This window comes from Ranitomeya imitator, chromosome 1, assembly GCF_032444005.1.
Source record: "Ranitomeya imitator isolate aRanImi1 chromosome 1, aRanImi1.pri, whole genome shotgun sequence".
NCBI classification, from domain to species: domain Eukaryota; kingdom Metazoa; phylum Chordata; class Amphibia; order Anura; family Dendrobatidae; genus Ranitomeya; species Ranitomeya imitator.
Genome location: NC_091282.1, coordinates 612,318,679 through 612,341,076, shown reverse-complemented (window position 1 = coordinate 612,341,076; position 22,398 = coordinate 612,318,679). Strand labels below are relative to the sequence as shown.

Below are 22,398 nucleotides of genomic sequence, written 5' to 3'. Positions count from 1 at the left end.
AGTGCCATCCAGGGAGCGCCGCTAGAGGGGCCTCAAAGCCATACAGGGAGGGCTGCTAGAAAGGTCTCAGTCACGTACAGGGAGCGCCGCTAGAGGGGCCTCGAAGCCATAACGAGAGCATTGCTAGAGGAGCCTCAGTGCAGTACAGAGAGCACCACTAGAGAGGCCTCAGTGCCGTACAGGGAGCACCGCTAGAGAGGCCTCAGTAACATACAGAGAGCATGGCTAGAGGGGCCTCAGTGCCGTACAGGGAGCATCGCTAGAGAGGCCTCAGTAACATATAGAGAGCACGGCTGGAGGGGCCTCAGTGCTGTACAGGGAGCACCGCTAGAGGGTCCTCAGTGCTGAACATGGAGCGCCGCTAGAGGGGTCTCAGTGCTGTGTTGTGAATTCTGTGGCTGAATTCACTACTGTTATGCTGTGCTATCAGGCAACACAGTGTGCAGTAATCAGCGCACATACAGTGATATGGCAATAACCCAAAAACAATAGAACGAGCTCTGAGACGTGGAATCTCTGCAGACTGCAATACCTGAACCTATCCTCACACAACTAAAAGCAGCAGTGGATTGCGCCTAACACTACCTATGCAACTCGGCACTGCCTGAGGAGCTGACTAGCCTGAAGATAGAAATACAAGCCTGACTTGCCTCAGAGAAATACCCCAAAGGAATAGGCAGCCCCCCACATATAATGACTGTTAGCAAGATGAAAAGACAAAACGTAGGAATGAAATAGATTCAGCAAAGTGAGGCCCGATATTCTAGACAGAGCGAGGATAGCAAAGAGAACTATGCAGTCTACAAAAAACCCTAAAGCAGAACCACGCAAAGGGGGGCAAAAAGACCCACCGTGCCGAACTAACGGCACGGCGGTGCACCCTTTGCGTCTCAGAGCTTCCAGCAAAAGAGAATAGCACAGCTGGACAGAAAAAACGGAAACAAAAACAAAGTAACACTTATCTAGCAGAGCAGCAGGCCACAGGAAAGATGCAGTAGCTCAGATCCAACACTGGAACATTGACAAGGAGCAAGGAAGACAGACTCAGGTGGAGTTAAATAGCAAGGCAGCCAACGAGCTCACCAAAACACCTGAGGGAGGAAGCCCAGAGGCTGCAATACCACTTGTGACCACAGGAGTGAATTCAGCCACAGAATTCACAACAGTGCTGTACAGGGAACGCTGCTAGATGGGCCTCAAAGCCATAAAGGGAGGACTGCTAAAGGAGCCTCAGTGCTGTACAGGGAGCGCCGATTGAGGGGCCTAAGTGCTGTACAGGGAGTGCAGCTAGATTGGCCTCAGTAATGAACAGGGAGCACTCGTAGAGGGGCCTCAGTGCCGTACAGAAAGATCTGCTAAAGAGGCCTCAGTGCCGTAAGGGAGCACCGCTAGAGAGGCCTCAGTGCCATACAGAGAGTACCGCTAGAGGGGCCTCAGTGCTGAACAGGGAGCGCGCTATAGGGGCCTCAGTGCTGTACAGGGAGCACTGCTAGAGGAGCCTCAGTGCTGTACAGGGAGGGCTGATGGAGGGGCCTTAGTGCTGTACAGGGAGCGCTACTAGAGGGGCCTCGGTGCCGTACAGGGAGCGCTGCTAGAGGGGCCTTAGTGCTGAACAGGGAGCACTCATAGAGGGGCCTTAGTGCTGTACAGAGAGCGCTGCTAATGAGGCCTCAGTGCCATACAGGGTGCGCCGCTAGAGGGGCCTCAATGCCATACATGGAGGGCTGCTATAAAGGCCTCAGTGTCGTACAGGGAGCGCCGCTAGAGGGGCCTCAAAGCCATAAAGAGAGCACTGCTAGAGGAGCCTCAGTGCAGTACAGAGAGCACCGCTAGAGGGGCCTCAGTGCCATACAGGGACCACCACTAGAGAGGCCTCAGTGCCATACAGGGAGCACCGCTAGAGGGGCCTCAGTGCTGAACAGGAAGCACCACTAGAGGGCCTCAGTGCTGTACAGGGAGCGCTGCTAGACGGGCCTCGAAGCCATAAAGGGAGCACTGCTAAAGGAGCCTCAGTGCCGTACAGAGAGCACTGCTGAAGGGGACTCGGTGCCGTACAGAGTGCGCTGCTAGAGGGGGCCTCAGTGCCGAACAGGGATCGCCGCTAGAGGGGCCTCAAAGCCATACAGGGAGCGCAGCTAAAGAGGCTTCAGTGCCATACAGGGAGCGCCGATAGAGTGGCCTCAGTATTGAGCAGAGAACGCCGCTAGATGAGCCTCAGTACCGTACAGGGAGCGCTGCTAGAGAGGCCTCGAAGCCATACAGGGAGAACTGCTAGAGGGGCCTCAGTGCCGTACGGGGCGTGCCGCTAGGGAGGCCTCGAAGACATACAGGGATCGCTGATAGAGTGGCCTCAGTACTGAGCAGGGAGCGCCGCTAGATGAGCCTCAGTACCGTACAGGGAGCGCCACTAGAGGAGCCTCAGTGCCATACAGAGAGCACCGCTAGAGAAGCCTCAGTGCCGTAGAGAGCGCTGCTAAAGAGGCCTCAGTGCCGTACAGGGAGTGTCGCTAGAGCGGCATCGAAGCCATACAGGGAGCGCTGCTAGAGGAGCCTCAGTACCGTACAGAGAGCACCGCTAGAGGGGCTTCAGTGCTGTACAGGGAGCACCGCTAGAGGGGCCTCAGTGCCGTACAGGGAGAGCTGCTAGAGGAGCCTCAGTGCCGTACAGAGAGTGTCGCTAGAGAGGCCTCAGTGCCGTACAGGGAGTGCCGAGTCTACTAGCATAGTATGGAGAGATGAGAGCCTTTAATGTTGTAGATCTGAGCCTACTATCATAGTATGGAGAGATCAGAGCCTTTTATGTTGGAGATCTGAGCTTAGTAGCACAGTATGGAGAGAGATCAAAGCATTTTATGTTGGAGATCTGAGCTTAGTAGCAAACTATGGAGAGATCAGAGCCTTTTATGTTGGGGATCTGAGCCAAATAGCATCTTATGGAGGGATGAGAGCCTTTTATGTTGGAGATCTGAGCCTAGTAGCAGAGTGTAGAGATAAGAGCCTTTTATGTTGGGGATGTGAGCCTAGTAGCAGAGTACAGTGGGATCAGAGCCTTTTATGTTAGGGATCTTAGTCTATTAGCATAGTATGGAGGGATGAGAGCCTTTTATGCTAGGGATCTGAGCCTAGTAGCAGAGTACAGAGGGATCAGAGCCTTTTATGTTAGGATCGGAGTTTACTAGTAAAGTATGAAGGGATGAGAGCCTTTTATGTTGGAAATCTGAGCCTAGTAGAAGAGTATGGAGAGATCAGAGCCTTTTATGTTGGAGATCCGAGCATAGTATAGAGTGATCAGAGCCTTTTATGTGGGAGATCTGAGCCTAGCAGCAGAGTTCAAAAGGGTCAGAGCCCTTTAATAATATTTGCGTCAAATAGAGCATAACATTGAGATCTAAACCATACTTCTCCCCATCATTACAGAACATTGGGAATATAAACCTATTACAGAATTTCTAGCCCTAAAGTGTAGCAGTTTTGAGCCTAGTATTAGAAAGTCAGTAGAAGGTATATTGGGAATAATTCAGATACTGTGCAGTAAGATTATTCCAGGAAGTGCAGATTACTCATGGGACAGGCCAAAACCATATCTTTCCTCTAGAAGTGACACAGCAATAATGTGAAGAGAGCCACCGCTCGAGGCATTCAGCTTGCTTGCTTTAAAACTGACCACAGATGAAAGTTAGGTACCCTGTTGAAAAATGCAGATGCACTCCCCAAAGGGTATTAAGGGTGCCAATGTAGATGATGCTCATTTTCTAAGAACCTGATCACATAAGTCAAAGGACACCCTGAATCAGGAATTGGAGTTTCTTTCTTTGGTTCTTGGCCAGTAGGAAGGTTCACTGTATACAATGGCAATGTGTTTGAGGCACCACTGCATCTCCTTCCTTATGTCATACAAGATAACTGTGGACTAACAGTAATTCAGCTATATTTACTAGAAAGAAGAGGCTGGGTGTGCATACACCTGATATGGAGGACGTCAACACAGAATCTGCACACAAGGTCTTCAGAACAATTGTCAACATCTACAACCTGAGGTCCTCTTCAGTGCCAGGTGTTTTTGACGGTGGCAAGCATTTCTAAACATGCTCTACCTATCTCCACACTTACATCTTCCAGATCAGAGCGGTGATAACTGCACAAACAACCCTGACATAAGTCCATGTTGGAAGCAAGTGTAAGCTTACAGAAGGACAACTTGATTGAGGAGGATTTCGCTTCAGGTCAGTACAATGGTATTGTGGAGACACAAGGGTCACTGGGTGTTCTTGTCCGCTGGACTGGCTGTCTTTAGAAAGACAGCGTAGACCAGGGCTCATACCACTGAATGCCCGCACTCCATTCCTGTGGAAGGAATACTACTCAGACCTACTGAAAATATATATCTGGCATAATTAAGATTAAATGCTGTGTCCTCACAAGTATGCTTATCTGGACTGAGCTGTGAGCCACGGTCCAGGAGAAATGAAGCCAACATCAGCTGCTTGCATGCACTCACATGACTCATGGAGAAGAAGACGAAAGGTGATCCTCTCCACTAGCATAACTTTAGCTATCATAGCCTACGACAGAAGAGCCTCCAATATCACAAGCTCAGCCTTAAGGACTCCCATGACCAAGAGTTAGGGATGTGGACCTCACATGCACAGGGCTTGTAAAGAGATAGCGGACACAAGTGTCTGTCGTAAACATGCAAACGAAGGGTTATACTCTGTGTGTATATATATATATATATATATATATATATATATATATATATATATATATATATATATATATATATGTATGTATATATATATATATATATATATATATACACACAAATACAGATGTGTTACCATGTGGCTTAGTATTTAGTATCAGTGCCCTGGAAAACATCAGAACTGATTGCCTACAAAATTTTGATCTACCACTAAAACGAGGCTAACACCTTCAGCATTCGGCAGACCTAAGGTACAAAGTGTAATGAGTGGTCGGTCACTGGAGGGTTAAACTGGATAATACGAAACAATGGATATCTTGTGCCCATCAGGTTCCAGCTCTCCTCCCATCTCTAGACTCGTGTTACCTCATCACCCTGCTCAACAGCCTCTAGTACTCACTCAAACTGTGCCACTTGGCAATCAGCTTACGAGGGTTATCGCACACCTCCCGCAAATGTTCAATGCCATCAGCCGTTACACTGTGAGCCCCTAGGATTAGCCGGCCCACCACCTGGTTCTTGGTAGTACGATCAAAGTCGATGACAAGGAATTCAATGCTGATGTCCGGCAACAGGTCTATGGGAATGTCATAGATGAAGGACTCGTTGAAGACTGGACTGAGCGTGCACTTCTTGACGTGAGTTTTCTTCTTTGCTATCCTCTTTCGACCATAATAGACGTTCACTTTTACATAAGGATCTGTGGAAGAAGATCTCACACATTACCCTGGCCACTGAAGAGGAGATATAAAGAGACCAGAGACTGATGAGAGAGGAGAGTTACAGAGGCCAGAGATTGATGAGAAAGGAGATCTATAGAGATCGGAGACTGATGAGAGAGGAGATCTATAGAGGCTGGAGACTGATGAGAGACAAGATCTATAGAGGCAGGAGACTGGTGAGAAGAGGAGATCTATAGAGACCGGAGACTGATGAGAGAGGAGATCTATAGAGACCAGAGACTGATGAGAGAGGAGAGACATAGAGGCTGGAGACTGATGGGAGAGGAGAGTTATAGAGGCTGGAGACTGATGAGAGAGGAGAGCTATAGAGGCTGGAGAATGATGACAGAGAAGATCTACAGAGGCCGAAGACTGCTGAGAAGAGTAGCTCTATAGAGACCAAAGACTGATGAGAGAGGAGAGCTATAGAGGCTGGAGACTGATGAGAAGAGATCTATAGAGGCTGGAGACTGGTGAGAGAGATCTATAGAGACTGGAGACTGATGGGAGAGATGATCTATAGAGACCGGAGACTGATGAGAGAGGAGATCTTATAGTGGCTGGAGACTGATGAGAAGAGGAGATCTATAGAGGCTGGAGACTGATGAGGGAGGAGAGCTATAGAGGCTGGAGACTAATGAGAAGAGAGCTATAGAGACCTGAGACTGATGAGAGAGAAGAGCTATAGAGACCGGAGACTGATGAGAGAGAAGATCTATAGAGAGCGGAGATTGATGAGAGAGGAGAGCTATAGAGGCTGGAGACTGATGAAAGAGGAGAGCTATGGAGGACAGAAACTGATGAGAGAGGAGATCTATAGAGGCCAAAGACTGATGAGAGGAGAGCTATAGAGACTGGAGACTAGTGAGAGAGGAGAGCTATAGAGACCTGACACTAATGAGAGAGAAGAGTTATAGAGACCGGAGACTGATGGGAGAGCAGATCTACAGAGGCTAGAGACTGATGAGAAGAGGAGAGCTATGGAGCACAGAAACTGATGAGAGAGGAGATCTATAGAGGCCAGAGACTGATGAGATAGGTGAGCCATAGAGGCTGGAGACTGATGGGAGAGGAGAGTTATAGAGGCTGGAGACTGATGAGAGAGAAGATCTATAGTGGCTGGAGACTGATGAAAAGAGGAGATCTATAGAGGCTGGAGACTGATGAGAGAAGAGAGCTATAGAGGCTGGAGACTAATGAGAGGAGAGCTATAGAGACCTGAGACTGATGAGAGAGAAGAGCTATAGAGACCGGAGACTGATGAGAGAGGAGAGCTATAGAGGCTGGAGACTGATGAAAGAGGAGAGCTATGGAGGACAGAAACTGATGAGAGAGGAGATCTATAGAGGCCAGAGACTGATGAGAGGAGAGCTATAGAGACTGGAGACTAGTGAGAGAGGAGAGCTATAGAGACCTGAGACTAATGAGAGAGAAGAGTTATAGAGACCGGAGACTGATGAGAGAGCAGATCTACAGAGGCTGGAGACTGATGAGAAGAGGAGAGATCTATAGAGGCCAGAGACTGAGGAGAGAGGAGAGATCTATAGAGGCCAGAGACTGATGAGAGAGAAGATCTATAGAGGCCAGAGACTGGTGTGAGAAGAGAGCTAAAGAGCCTGGAGACTGATGAGAGAGGAGAGATCTATATAGGTCAGAGACTGATGAAAGAAAAAAGCTATGGAGGGCAGAGACTGATGATAGAAGAGATCTATAGAGGCTGACTGATGAGAGAGAAGAGGAGAGCTATAGAGACCAGAGACATAGAGAGAAGATAAGAGCTATAGAGGACAGTGACTGAGAGAGAGAAGAGGAGAGTTATAGAGACCAGAGACTGAAAGAGAATGATAAAGTAAATACTGTAGTTGTTAGCGGTCTATGGAGCGCTGAGCTGAGATGAGGGATAAATGTAAGGACAGTGATCTGGTTAACAAACCTTTATTAACCCTTTTAACTCCACAACACGTTTTGATAGCATAATACTACCTGATGAAGATAGTGTTATGCTATCGAAACGCGCTGTGGAGATCGAAGGGTTACTAAAGGTTTGTTAACCAGATAACTGTCCTTATATTTATCCCTCATGTCAGCGCTCCATAGACCACTACAACTATTTCCTTTATCATTCCATATCCCTCCTTCTGAGGGTTTGTGGCAGGAGCAGGTACGAGCATAGTCAATTCCATTGTGAAGCTTAAAGGGAACCTGTCCCCCCCCTCTGGCATTTTTAACTAAAAGAGCCAACTTGTGCAGAACTAATGCTGCATTCTGTGAAGGTGGCTCTTCTTTTTGTGTTTTCTTTTTCTGATTTATTCAAACTGCGGGGCAGAATCTCGGGCCTCGGGTACACACAGGCGCGAGATGAATTCCACCAGGTGATGTGAGTTGAAGGGCAGTGCAAAACACGCATGCCCGAAAAAGAAAAGCACAGCACAGACACCGGGTACGTTACTAAATACAGAGGAGGCAGGGCCCGGCGCACGGAAGGGCTGACTGATGGCTGGGAGGCGGTTGTGTCCGGGGGAAAAGACGTGCCCCCCCCCCCCCCCCCCCGGACATACTAAAGGTATAGCGCGAAAATTAATATTGCTGCGTTGGAAGGGAGCACAAAAAGAAGAGCCAACTTCACAGAATGCAGCATTAGTGCTGCACAAGGTGGCTCTTTTAGTTAAAAACACCAGAGGGGGGAGACAGATTCCCTTTAAGGACCTGCGGTGTCCGGGCAACGCTGCATCCACACTTCCCAGCCTAAGGACCTGCGGTGAGCTATAGCGACCAGAGACAGAAGAGCTATAGAAGACAGAGAGAAGAGGAGTGCTATAGAGGCCAGAGACTGAGAAAGAAAAAAGGAGAGCTATAGAGGCCAGAGACTGAGCGAGAGAAGAGGAGAGCTATAGAGGCCAGACACTGATGAGAGAGGAGAAGAGAGTTATAGAGGCCAGTGACTGAGAGAAGAGTAGAGCTACAGAGGTCAGTGCCAGAGAGAAAAGAGTAGTGCTATAGAGGCAAGAGACTGATGAGAGTGAGAAGAGGAGAGCTATAAAGGCCAGAGACTGAGAGAGAAGAGAACTATAGAGGCCAGAGATGAAGAGAGAAGAGGAGAGCTATAGTGGCCAGGGACTGAGAAAGAGAGAGAAGAGGAGAGCTATAGAGACCAGTGATTGAGAGAAAAGAAGAGGAGAGCTATAGAGGCCAGAGATAGAGAGAGGAGAAGAGGAGAGTTATAGAGGCAAGTGACAGAGAGGAGAAGGGGAGAGTGTGAAGAAACCAGATTGTATCTTAATTTCCCAGACGACTATGTTTTTGCAAACCAAGAAGAATTGACTTTTTATCTGTATATTGGCTTGTGGATTTAAGTGTTTATTTCTGGTGGGTCAAGAAGACAGACTTCCAAACTGATATACCATTTAACATACTGTGTAAGTCTGTAATAGTGACTTGAACATAATGTGTGTTTATCTTTGACTATTGATGTGTGCTGATATGCTAATTGTGCATTGTATTCTGGAACTAGTTTGTTGACTTCTAAAGTAAAGAGAGAAAATAATGTTAGGGTGGACTGAAGGACACTGGGTAAATCTAAAAATAAAAAAGACTCAAGAGACAGAGCGAGCAGATCTCATCGCTAGTACTGAAGTAACACAGAGCTACCACCCAGACATTCTGCAAAACACCCAACAGACGAGAGAGAGGACTGCAGCCAATTCATCATGGCACCATCACGAGGGACACGAATCTATGATACTATAGGAAACAACCTAGGGGTTTTCAGCTCCGGTTGGAAGGACACAGATCTGATCCAGTGACCATCTCTGAACTATGGATATGTTTGGAGAAAGCCAGGTGGTGACTCTCGTATCAACTGGCTTTGGACCCTGTACGGACTCCGTGGACTATTCTCTGTCATCTCCCTACGCTTGTCGTTACCTCTTCTCTGTGTGTGTATCACAGGTCAAAAAGCGACCCTGGGAGCTCTGACATCGTGTCAACTGCCTTTGGACCTTGTACAGACTCTATAGACTGTCCTCGGTCATCTCCCAACGCTTGTCGATATCTCTTCTCTGTGTGTGTATCACAGGTGGAAAAGCAAGCAACCCTGGGAGCTCTGACGTAACATCTACCATTATCCCGGCAAGTCAGCGGAAGGGTGAGACTCTGTAATGTCCACCATCTTATGGTAACTGCTGGGATTGTTCTGTTTGCTACTGGGTGTTGTGGTTCAATAAAGTATTGCCACACTGTTTTACTCTAACCCTGCGTTGTCTGTGTAGTGTATTACCCATGGAGAGATAGAGCGGGCGTTCAGTGGTATGAGCCCTGGTCCATACAGTCTTGTTAAAGGCAGCCCGGTGGACGAAAGCACCCACTGACCCCTTTTCTTCACAGAGAGCTATAGAGGCCAGTGACAGAGAAGAGAAGAGGAGCGCTATAGAGGCCAGAAACTGATGAGAGAGGAGAAGAGGGAAGCTATAGAGGCCAGTGACAGAGAGAGAGAGAAGAGGAGAGCAATAGAGGCCAGAGACTGATGAAAGAGGAGAGCTATAGAGGCCAGAGAATGAGAGAGAAAAGAGGAGAGCTATAGAGGCCAGTGACTGAGAACGAGAAGAGGAGAGCTATAGAGGCCAAAGACAGAGAGAGAGGAGTAGAGCTATAGATGCCAGAGTTTGAGAGGAGTAGAGCTACAGAGGCCAAAGACTGAGAGACAGAAGACTATTTACCAAAAAGGACAAACAAAACACAGGTTAAATACCAAAATTAACCCCTGTGCCCGTTAGGAGATATAACAACCATAACGGTCCCGTACAAGCAAATATACAAACCTACAAAAAATGTACAAATCAGACCTCAAAGTACAAAGAGATATCAAAAACTTTATTAGATGTACAATTATAAGAAACAACCATGATGGTGATGTCTACCAGTATAAAACACCATAGACCTGAGGCACGTATTATAACACAATTTCAGCTACATTACCTCAGGTCTGATGGTGCCAGATCCCTTACGCGCGTTTCGGTTGCGTGTGCCTTCCTCTTCCCCTACGCAGCCGAAACGCGCGTAGGGGATTTGGCATCATCAGACCTGAGGTAATGTAGCTGAAATTGTGTTACTTGTCTTGCCACTTTTGAGACTCAGTACTGTGGGAATATTGTCAAACATGCCATCTGGTGTAACGATTTGTTATGACAAAGGAGATCTATATATGTGGCAGGAAGGACTGTTATAATACGTGCCTCAGGTCTATGGTGTTTTATACTGGTAGAAATCACCATCATTGTTGTTTCTTATAATTGTACATCTAATAAAGTTTTTTGATATCTCTTTGTACTTTGAGGTCTGATTTGTACATTTTTTGTAGGTTTGAGTGTGTGTGTGTGTGTGAGAGACAGAAGAGTAGAGCTATAGATGCCAGAGACTGATGAGAGAAAAGGAGAGCTATAGAGGCCAGAGACTGAGAGAAAGAGAAGAGGCAAACTATAGTGTCACGACAGATATATAGCAACAGGAACAGAATAGCCGGTCTCAGGAGCGCAGAAGGAGAACACAGACACCAGTTAGGGTAAAACCACAACGCGTTTGAACGGCGTGCGACTGTCGGTGTTAGTTCATTCTGCAGCGACCTTGCTGGGAGAAGGAGCTTTCTGGGAGAAGTGATTCTACAGCTGTGTTTGGCTTATTTGTGTTGTTATCTTGCTGTGCGGTGCTTTGCAGCAGAAAGCTAAATGTGGTATTTTTAATACCCTGTCCGTTTCAGTGTCTGTCTTAGTTTACCTTTTGTTGTCTTAGTGCAGCGGTGGGACCAGTGTTCTCACTTGCCAATTCCCTACTTAGGGATAGGAGCAGGGCAAGTGATGGATTAGGTATCCTGCTCGATGACGGGGTGAAAGAACCCGTAGAGGGACGATAGTATGATCAGGGCACATCCTCAGGTGAGTGCATGAGGTGTCCATTCCCCCTTTGTCTACCGACAGGGCCCACCGATGTTAAAGTTTCCCTGGTGTCCCCTGGTGTGTTGTGCTCTCTGGTGACCAACCAATTGTAGGTTGTGTCACACAGCTTCAGTTACTTCGTGACAAACCTAGTCCTTCACTGTCACCTTGTCGGCCCTGGCTAGTGCACTGGCCGACAAGGTGCGCTAGCCTCCCCCCTGCAGATGGTACCACACAGGGGATAGTGATGAACACAAAAGGGACAAGGAGAAAGCACAGCACTTAGCTTCCAGACACCGCTGCCAAGCTCCACACTGCAAATAGCACAGCAACAGAATTCCTAACACCAGAAGTGGCTGACACCTGAGAGCGGCTCCTGCAAGGCTGGTCTCCATAGAGAAACCAACATTCAGCTGATGTATCAGGTGACCATTTAAAGGATGATGGGAGTGGTCCCCACCCACATCAGCTGACCCAGGAGCACTGCAGTTACACCAGATTGCCAGAGGGGGGGGGGGGTTTGTTGGGGGCTCAGGAGAAACTGCCTGTAACCCCCCGATGGTCCTGAAAGGAAAAAAGCTACTTTTAAGAGAGAGTAGAACCAGAGCTGCCAGGAATCCAAAAATGGATCATGACATAGAGGCTGGAGACCGAGAGAGAGAAGAGGAGAGCTATAGAGGCTAGAGAGTGAGAGAGAGAAGAGGAGAGCTATAGAGGCCAGTGACTGAGAAAGAGAAGAGTAGATCTATAGAGACCAGTGACTGAGAAAAAGAGTAAAGCTATAGAAGCCGGAGACAGAGAGGAGGAGAGCTATAAAGGCCAGAGACAGAGAGGAGGAGTGCTCTAGAGGCCAGAGACTGATGAGAGAGGAGATCTACAGAGACTGATGAGAGAGAAGAGATCTATAGAAATCAGGGACTAATGAGATATGAGGAGAAGATGCCAGAGACTGATGGAAGAGGATAGGATAGAGAAGAATATGGCGATGAGATACGATATACAGAACACGAGGTAGATAAATAGCTGCTACCTGAGAGGCCAGTGATGTCCATTCTGGGCAGGTGTTTGGCTTTCAGAACCACGACCGTCATTCTTTGTGCCACCGGCTGATACGATAGCGACACCTGCAGTTCACCACGGCTGACACATTTCTGTGACAAGAATACAAAATTAACCCTTCATGTGTAGTCAGCGGGACATGAGATATGCTGAGCTCTCCACATTATACCGCTCATCCATTACCTGGATGTTCCTCTTCACGATGTGTCGGGTGATCTGCACGCGTCCTGTACTGGGATCAACCCCTGATAGCGGCACTATTACCTCACCAATCACGTCATCCCGTGAGAAGCGGTCAAAGCTCAGCACCAGAAAGTGAAGAAGCAGGTCCTGGAGCTGGCTGTAGGGGATGCCATAGAAGGTGAAAGTCTCATCAAACACGGGATCTAGGGTTCTCCGTAAGACTCGAGTTTTCACCCGATGCTTCTTGTCTGGCAGGATGGTCATTTTGATATAGGGGTCAGAGCCGTGGGTCTGCTCGTCCATCACTGGGAGGCCATGAGCTTCTTGTATGGTCACCACCAAGGCTTTCTTAGGGAAGTTATAGTCCACAGCGATGGTTAGCGACCCCAGCGTCACCTCCTCCTCGGGGGTTGATAGGGATGAGGTCTTGCTAGCACTGGAGCTTGTGCTCACACTTGGACTTACCTCTTGCCCATAGTGTGGGCTGGTGGGCAGCTGGGTAACAGCAGTGGCCAGACCATTAGGACCTTTCTCAGATCCCATCAGACCAGCCTCAGTGTTGCCACTGTCTGCATGTGACTTATCTCTGCGCACACGGAAGGTCTTCTTCTTGTTGCTGAGGGTCTCTGGGTAGATACTGATCCCTTTCAGCATATGGATGAACTTGTATGGGGGGGTCTTATACTTCTCCTCCATACGGCTGTGGCAACAGCTCCAGATAAAGACAGCCACCGAGACAGACACTACTAAGACCGCAGCACCAATGAAACCCGCTGCGATCGGAGACATGTCTAGAAAACAGAACAAAAGATGCAAGTCACACATGTACCAAGCCAATCAATCACATCACCATGCGAGGACCTGTGGATCGGCACAGACCTACTTATGTCATCCCCTGCTCAATCATCCATGACCAGAAACCACTGCGTCCCGTCACTACACAAGGAACTGCAGACCGGCATGGTCCTACACGGGTCATCCCCCGCTCCATCCTCCATGGCCCGAAACCAGGGTGTCCCATCACTACGCAAGGAACTACAGACCGGCGCGGACCTACATACATCATTCCCTGCTCCATCCTCCATGACCAGAAACCAACATGTCCCGTCGTCACGCTGCCTGTCCGTTATGTGTAATGTCCGATTTATGTGTCCACTCCTGTGTGAGTGTGTAACATCCGTAGAGATCCTCTCCTGGAAATGAGACACCTGTAGGTGCCCCCTCCTGTGTGTGTAATGCCCGTACACATCCCTTCCTGTGTGTGTGACGCCAGTACACATCCCCTCCTGTGTGTGTGAGGCCCATACATGTCCCCTTTCATTTGTGTCACACCGGTATATGACATCTCCTGTGTGTATAACACCTGTATGTGTCACCTCCTGTGTGTGTGATGCCTGTATCTGTTACCTCCTCTGTGTGTGACACCTGAATGTGTGCTATAATAATAATCTTTATCTATATTACTATATGTGTGTGACGCCAGAACACATCCCCTCCTGTGTGTGACGCCAGGACACATCTCCTCCTGTGTGTGTGACGCTCATACGTGTACCCTTCTGTGTGAGTGGCGCCTCTACGTGTCCCCTCCTGTGTGTGATGCCTGTACACAGTCCCACCTGTGTGTGACGCCTGTACATGTCCCCTCCTGTGAGTTTGACCCCCCTACACGTCCCCTCCTGTGCATGATAAGCCTGTACAAGTCCCCTTCTGTGTGCAGGATGCGTGTACGTGTCCCCTCCTGAGTGTGTAGTGCCTGTACATGTTCCCTCCTGTGTATGTGTGTAACGCCGGTATGTCTACCCATCCTGTGTGTGTACCGGCCGTACCTGTCCTATCCTATGTATGACACCAGTATGTGTCCCCTCCTGTACGTGTCTCCTCCTGTGTATGTCGACTGTACTTTTGTCAATTCCTGTGTGTGACACCCGCACGCATGCCGTCCAGTGTGTGTGACGCCTGCACATATCCCTCCTATGTGTGTGTCTCTCATAAACGTACCCTGCAGTGTGTGTGACGCCTGTACACATATCTCAAATGTGTTTGCCATCTGAACACGTCGCCTCCTTTGTGTGTGACGCCCATACACGTCCCCTACTGTGTGTGACGCTCATTCGTGTCCCCCCGTGTGTGTAATACCTGTACAAGTTCCCTCCTGTGTGTGATGCCTGTACATCTCCCCTCCTCTGTGTGACACCCATGTGCATAACCACCTGTGTGCGTGACACCCATACAGTACCCCCCTGTGAGTGAAGCCCATACACGTCCCCTCCTGTCTATGCGAAGCTTGTACTTGTCCCCTTCTGTGTGTGTGTAAAGGCCGTACAAGTCCATTCCTGTGTGTGACATTAGTATGTGTCTTCTGTGTGTGTAACGCCCATTCAAGTCCCCTCCTTTCTGTGTGACCCCGTATATGTTCCCTCCTGTGTGTGTAATGCCTGTACGTATCCCCTCCTGTGTGACACCCGTATGTATCCTCTCGTCCCCTCCTGTGAGTAATGCCTGAATGCGTCCCCTTCTGTGTGTCTGACACCCATAAGCGTCCCCTCCTGTGTGTGTGATACCAGTACAGGTCCACTCCTGTGTGCGTCGCCTGCACATGTCCCCTATGTGTGTGACCCCGTACACGTCCCCTCATGTGTGTGTGACGACAGTAAACATCCCTCCTGTGTGCAACGCAAGTACAGGTCCCCTCCTGTGTGCATGACGCCCATATGTGTCCCCTCCTGTGTGTGACCCAGTACGCGTCCACTTCCGTGTGTGTGACACCCATACGCGCCCCCTCCTGTGAGTGCGACACCTGTACATGTCCCCTCCTGTGTGTGACGCTTGTACACATCCCCTCCTGTGTGTGCGACGTCCGTACACATCCCTTCCTGTGTGTGACCACTTACACGTCCCCATGTGTGTGTGACACCCATACACTTCTCCTCTTATGTGTTTGTGACGCCCATACGTGTCCATTCCTGTGTGCGACGTCCATAAAAGTCCACTCTAGTGTGTGTATGACGCCTGTACAAGTCCATACCTGTGTGTGTGACACCCAGGCACATACCTCCTGTGTGTGTGAATCCTGTACGTGTTACCCTCCGTCCTGTGTGACACCTGTACGTGTCCCCTCCTGTATATGACGCATGTACACATCCAATCTTGTGTGTGTGACGCCCGTACATATCCCTGCTGCATGTGTGATGCCCCTACACGTCACCTTCTGTGTGTGTGCGACATCCATACGTGTACCCTCCTGTGTGTGTGACCCCATACACATCCCTCAATGTGTGTGACGCGCATACACGTACCCTCCTGTATGTGTGTCACCTCCTGTGCTTGTGACGCCTGTACGTGTCTCCTCCTGCGTGTGAGACTCCTGTAAATATCCATTCCTGCGAGTGTGAGGCTCGAACACGACCCATCTTGTGTGTGTGATGCCTGAACTTGTCCCCTCCTGTCTATGTGACGGTCAAACACTTGCCCTTCTGTGTGTGACGCTCGAACACTTGCCCTCCTGTGCGTGTGACGCCCGTACATATCATCTCCTGTGTACACACGTGGTCAAAATTGTTGATATCCCTCGTTTAATGACAGAAAAACCCACAATGGTCACAGAAATAACTTGAATCTGACAAAAGTAATAATAAACAGAAAATCTATGAAAATGAACAAATGAAAGTCAGTCATTGCTTTTCAACTATGCTTCCACAGAATTAAAAAAAAAACTCATGAAATAGGTCATGACAGAAATGATGGTACCCTTAACTTAATATTTTGTTGAACAACCTTTTGAGGCAATCACTGCAATCAAACGATTCCTGTAACTGTCAATGAGACGTCTGCACCTCTAGACAGGTATTTTGGCCCACTCCTCAAGAGCAAACTGCTCCATTTGTCTCGTGTTTGAAGGTTGCCTTTTCCAGACGGCATGTTTCAGCTCTTTCCAAAGATTCTCAATAGGATTTAGGTCAGGGCTCATAGGTGTTTTTAGCTGTGTGTTTTGGGTCCTGTTGCAAGACCCATGACCTGCAACTGAGACCAAGCTTTCTGACACTGGGCAGCACATTTCTCTCTAGAATCCCTTGATAGTCTTGAGATTTCATTGTACCTTGCACAGATTCTAGACACCCTGTGGCAGATGCGGCAGAGCAGCACCAGAACATAACAGAGCCTCCTCCATGTTTCACAATAGGGACAGTGTTCTTTTCTTGATATTCTTAATTGTTCCATCTGTGAACATAGAGCTGATGTGCCTTGCCAAAAAGTTCAATTTTTGTCTCATCTGTCCATAAGACATTCTCCCAGAAGCTTTGTGGCTTGTCAACATGTAGTTTGGCAAATTCCAGCCTGGCTTTTTTATGATTTTTTTAAAAAATGATGTTCTCCTTCGTCATCTCCCATGAAGTCCACTTTTTGATTTGTCATCAATTTTCCTCCTGGCGTCATGTCCAGCGAGGTTGGAGGCACTCCCATTTCTGAATAATATGTGCAACTGTAGTCACAGGAACATCAAGCTGCTTGGAGATGGTCTTTGTCATGAACTTGTGGTGTTTGGTTCCCTCAGTTTTTTGCTCATGGATTTATTTATATCCCACTTTCCAGTTCCGGTTTGGAACTTGCAGCTCTCTGGCGCTGCCCTTACCATCAGGTCAGTGAGGGAACTGCACCTAGGGTAATTAGTCACTAGAAAGGCTGCTCGGTCGTGTACTGGATATTCGGCACACTGCAGCGAAGGTGATATAACTTCTCCCGCTCAGGCAGGAACTATAATTATCAAACGCTGTCCATCGCTGCCAGTTTTGCCCAACCAGCTAAGTACGCTTCGCTGCCACCAGCATCTATTACTATGATTAATAGCGGGTCAGGAGCCAACCCAATCAGTAGCATGATTTACTTCAGAGGATGTTGGAGGTACGTTTTAGAGCAAGTAAAACGAAGCTTGCAAATATTGTAACTTTAACCCCTTCATGACCCAGCCTATTTTGACCTTAATGACCTGGCCGTTTTTTTGCAATTTTGACCAGTGTCCCTTTATGAGGTAATAACTCGGGAACACTTCAACGGATCCTAGCGGTTCTGAGATTGTTTTTTCGTGACATATTGGGCTTCATGTTAGTGGTAAATTTAGGTCAATAAATTCTGCGTTTATTTGTGATAAAAACGGAAATTTGGCGAAAATTTCGCAATTTTCACATTTTGAATTTTTATTGTGTTAAACCAGAGTTATGTGACACAAAATAGTTAATAAATAACATTTCCCACATGTATACTTTACATCAGCACAATTTTGGAAACAAAATTTTTTTTTGCTAGGAAGTTATAAGGGTTAGAATTTGACCAGCGATTTCTCATTTTTACAACAAAATTTATAAAACCATTTTTTTTAGGGACCACCTCACATTTGAAGTCAGTTTGAGGGGTCTATATGGCTGAAAACACCCAAAAGTGACACCATTCTAAAAAATGCACCCCTCAAGGTGCACAAAACCACATTCAAGAAGTTTAATAACCCTTCAGGTGCTTCACAGCAGCAGAAGCAACATGGAAGGAAAAAATGAACATTTAACTTTTTAGTCACAAAAATGATCTTTTAGCAACAATTTTTTTATTTTCCCAATGGTAAAAGGAGAAACTGAACCACGAAAGATGTTGTCCAATTTGTCCTGAGTACGCTGATATCTCATATGTGGGGGTAAACCACTGTTTGGGTGCACGGCAGGGCTTGGAAGGGAAGGAGCGCCATTTGACTTTTTGAATGAAAAATTGGCTCCACTCATTAGCGGACACCATGTCACGTTTGGAGAGCCCCTGTGTGCCTAAACATTGGAGCTCCCCCACAAGTGACCCCATTTTGGAAACTAGACTCCCCAAGGAACTTATCTAGATGCCTAGTGAGCACTTTAATCCCTCAGGTGCTTCACAAATTGATCTGTAAAAATGAAAAAGTACTTTTTTTTCACAAAAAATTTCTTTTCGCCTCAATTTTTTCATTTTCACATGGGCAATAGGATAAAATGGATCCTAAAATTTGTTGGGCAATTTCTCCCGAGTACGCCGATACCTCATATGTGGGGGTAAACCACTGTTTGGGCACACGGCAGGGCTCGGAAGGGAAGGCGCGCCATTTGACTTTTTGAATGGAAAATTAGCTCCAATTGTTAGCGGACACCATGTCGCTTTTGAGAGCCCCTGTGTGCCTAAACATTGGAGCTCCCCAACAAGTGACCCCATTTTGGAAACTAGACCCCCCAAGGAACTTATCTAGATGCATATTGAGCACTTTAAACCCCCAGGTGCTTCACAGAAGTTTATAACGCAGAGCCATGAAAATAAAAAATAATTTTTCTTTCCTCAAAAATTATTTTTTAGCCTGGAATTTCCTATTTTGCCAAGGGTAATAGGAGAAATTGGACCCCAAATGTTGTTGTCCAGTTTGTCCTGAGTACGCTGATACCCCATATGTGGGGCAGGGCTCGGAAGGGAAGTAGTGACGTTTTGAAATGCAGACTTTGATGGAATGCTCTGCGGGCGTCACGTTGCGTTTGCAGAGCCCCTGATGTGGCTAAACAGTAGAAACCCCCCACAAGTGACCCCATTTTGGAAACTACACCCCGAAAGGAACTTATCTAGATGTGTGGTGAGCACTTTGAACCCCCAAGTGCTTCACAGAAGTTTTATAACGCAGAGCCGTGAAAATAATAAATAAGTTTTCTTTCCTCAAAAATAATTATTTAGCCCAGAATTTTTTATTTTCCCAAGGGTTACAGGAGAAATTGGACCCCAAAAGTTGTTGTCCAGTTTCTCCTGAGTACGCGGATACCCCATGTGTGGGGGTAAACCACTGTTTGGGCGCACGTTGGTGCTCAGAAGGGAAGTAGTGACTTTTGAAATGCAGACTTTGATGGAATGGTCTGCGGGTGTCACGTTGCGTTTGCAGAGCCCCTGGTATGCCTAAACAGTAGAAACTGTGACGGGGTGTACGGCAGAGCAAGAAGGGGCAACAGGCCAAGGGATGATTCCACAGATTTATTATCAAGAACGCTGGAACAACACATGCAGGTAGATCTACAGAGTCCACAATTAGTCCAACGGAACAGGTTCGGGGGCACCTCCCGATAATCCTTGTGCCAGCTAACAAAGCAATAGTCCACACGAGTCCAAGGGATCCCAAAACAATCCCACGAACGACGAGATATGTCCTCAGCTCAAGTCTCGCCCCGTTTGCTTCCGCAGTCACAGATGGACATGGGGTCTTGCCTCAGCTAAGAATCCCCACTCCTTCTCCTTTAAGGATCAACTCACATCTGATCTCAAAATAAGAATGGATTGTCTGCGCTCCTGGGATCCGCCCATGAAGGGGGGTAGGGGTCACACCTTCTATTCAATGGTTGGGTCCACCAGAAGATTCTAGACTGGTGGGCTCCACTTAGTCTATGTAGTATGTACATTTGACTAGCCACCTGCTGTGAGGAAGAATGGCTATTCTTTCACTAGTGGTATTGACAAAGCTTAATTACATTGTAGCTTAGGGCTGCAAGTATTGGGGGAAGGAGACATATTGTTACAGGTGAACTCCCAGCACAAGAAAATACATAAATTACAGCTAATAGAAACCAGAGAACAGTTACATACATCAAATGGCATATTATTCAAATACAGGACAGGGCAAAAGTACATATCAAGACAGAAACCCCCCACAAGTGACCCCATTTTAGAAACTAGACCCCCCAAGGAACTTACCTAGATATGTGGTGAGCACTTAAACCCCCAAGTGCTTCACAGACTTTTACAACGCAGAGCCGTGAAAATAAAAAATCATTTTTCTTTCCTCAAAAATGATGTTTTAGCAAGCATTTTTTTATTTTCACAAGGGTAACAGGAGAAATTGAACTCCAGTAATTGTTGCGCAGTTTGTCCTGAGTATGCTGGTACCCCATATGTGGGGGTAAACCACTGTTTGGGCACACGTCGGGGCTCGGAAGTGAGGGAGCACCATTTGACTTTTTGAATACAAGATTGGCTGGAATCAATGGTGGCGCCATGTTGCGTTTGGAGACCCCTGATGTGCCTAAACAGTGGAAACCCCTCAATTCTACCTCCAACACTAATCCCCCACACCACTAACCCTAATCCCAACTGTAGCCATAACCCTAATCACAACCCTAACCACAACCCTAATTCCAACCCTAACCCTAAGGCTATGTGCCCACGTTGCGGATTCGTGTGAGATTTTTCAGCATCATTTTTGAAAATCCGCGGGTAAAAGGCACTGCGTTTTAACTGCGGATTTACCGCGGATTTCCAGTGTTTTTTGTGCGGATTTCACCTGTGGATTCCTATTGAGTAACAGGTGTAAAACGCTGCGGAATCCGCACAAAGAATTGACATGCTGCGGAAAATACAACGCAGCGTTTCCGCGCGGTATTTTCAGCACCATGGGCACAGCGGATTTGGTTTTCCATAGGTTTACATGTTACTGTAAACCTGATGGAACACTGCAGCGAATCTGCAGCGGCCAGTCCGCTGCGGATCCGCGGCCAGTCCGCTGCGGATCCGCAGCCAAATCCGCACCGTGTGCACATGGCCTAATTCTAAAGGTATGTGCACACGCTGCGGAAAACGCTGCGGATCCGCAGCAGTTTCCCATGAGTTTACAGTTCAATGTAAACTTATGGGAAACAAAAATCGCTGTACACATGCTGCAGAAAAACTGCACGGAAACGCAGCGGTTTACATTCCGCAGCATGTTGCTTCTTTCTGCGGATTCCGCAGCGGTTTTACAACTGCTCCAATAGAAAATCGCAGTTTTAAAACTGCAGTGAAATGCGCAGAAAAACCGAGGTAAATCCGCCATAAATCCGCAGCGGTTTAGCACTGCGGATTTATGAAATCCGCAGCAGAAAAATCCGCAGAGGACAAGAATACGTGTGCACATACCGAAACCCTAACCCTAGCCCTAACCTAACATTAGTGGGGAAAAAAAAAAATTCTTCATTTTATTATTGTCCCTACCTATGGGGGTGACAAAAGGGGGGGGGGTCATTTACTATTTTTTTATTTTGATCACTGTGAGGTTTTATCACAGTGATCAAAATGCACTTTGGAACGAATCTGCTGGCCGGCAGATTCGGCGGGCGCACTACGCATGCGCCCGCCATTTTGGAAGATGGCGGCGCCCATGGAGAGGACGGACAGACCCAGGGAGGATCGGTAAGTATGATGGGGAGGAGCATGGGGGGGTGGATCGGAGCACGGGGGGTGGATCGGAGCACGGGGAGGGTGGATCGGAGCACGGGGAGGATGGATCAGAGTGCAGGGGGGTTGGATCGGAGCACGGGGGGGGGGGGGGTGATTGGAGCACGGGGGGAGCGGACAAGAGCACAGGGGGAGCGGAGCACAGGATGGAGGGGAGCCGGAGCAGTGTACCGGACAGATCGGTGGCTTGGGGGGGCGATCGGTGGGGTGGGGGCACATTAGTGTTTCCAGCCATGGCCGATGATATTGCAGCATCGGCCATGGCTGGATTGTAATATTTCACCAGTTTTAATAGGTGAAATATTACAAATCGCTCTGATTGGCAGTTTCACTTTCAACAGCCAATCAGAGCGATCGTAGCCCCTGGGCTGAACTACCACTCCCCCTGTCCCTGCAGATCGGGTGAAATTGGAGTTAACCGTTTCACCTGATCTGCAGGGACGCGATCTTTCCATGACGCCACATAGGCGTCATGGGTCGGATTGGCACCGACATTCATGACGCCTACGTGGCGTCATGGGTCGGGAAGGGGTTAAGGCTGTGTGCACATGTGATTTTTCAC

General features: G+C 47.9%; 1 protein-coding gene across 1 annotated transcript in view; it reads right to left on the bottom strand.

Annotated features, from left to right (window-relative positions):
- Window positions 1-4,778: 4,778 nt before the first annotated feature.
- Window positions 4,779-22,398, bottom strand: part of SYT11 (synaptotagmin 11) — a 54,530-nt gene continuing 36,910 nt past the window's right edge. The window contains exons 2-4 of the mRNA XM_069726093.1: window positions 12,594-13,384; window positions 12,379-12,502; window positions 4,779-5,402 (exon numbers count right to left, since the gene is read on the bottom strand). Coding sequence (XP_069582194.1) covers window positions 5,092-5,402; window positions 12,379-12,502; window positions 12,594-13,384 — 1,226 coding nt within the window. The 3' untranslated portion in view covers window positions 4,779-5,091. The remainder of the gene's footprint in view (window positions 5,403-12,378; window positions 12,503-12,593; window positions 13,385-22,398) is intronic.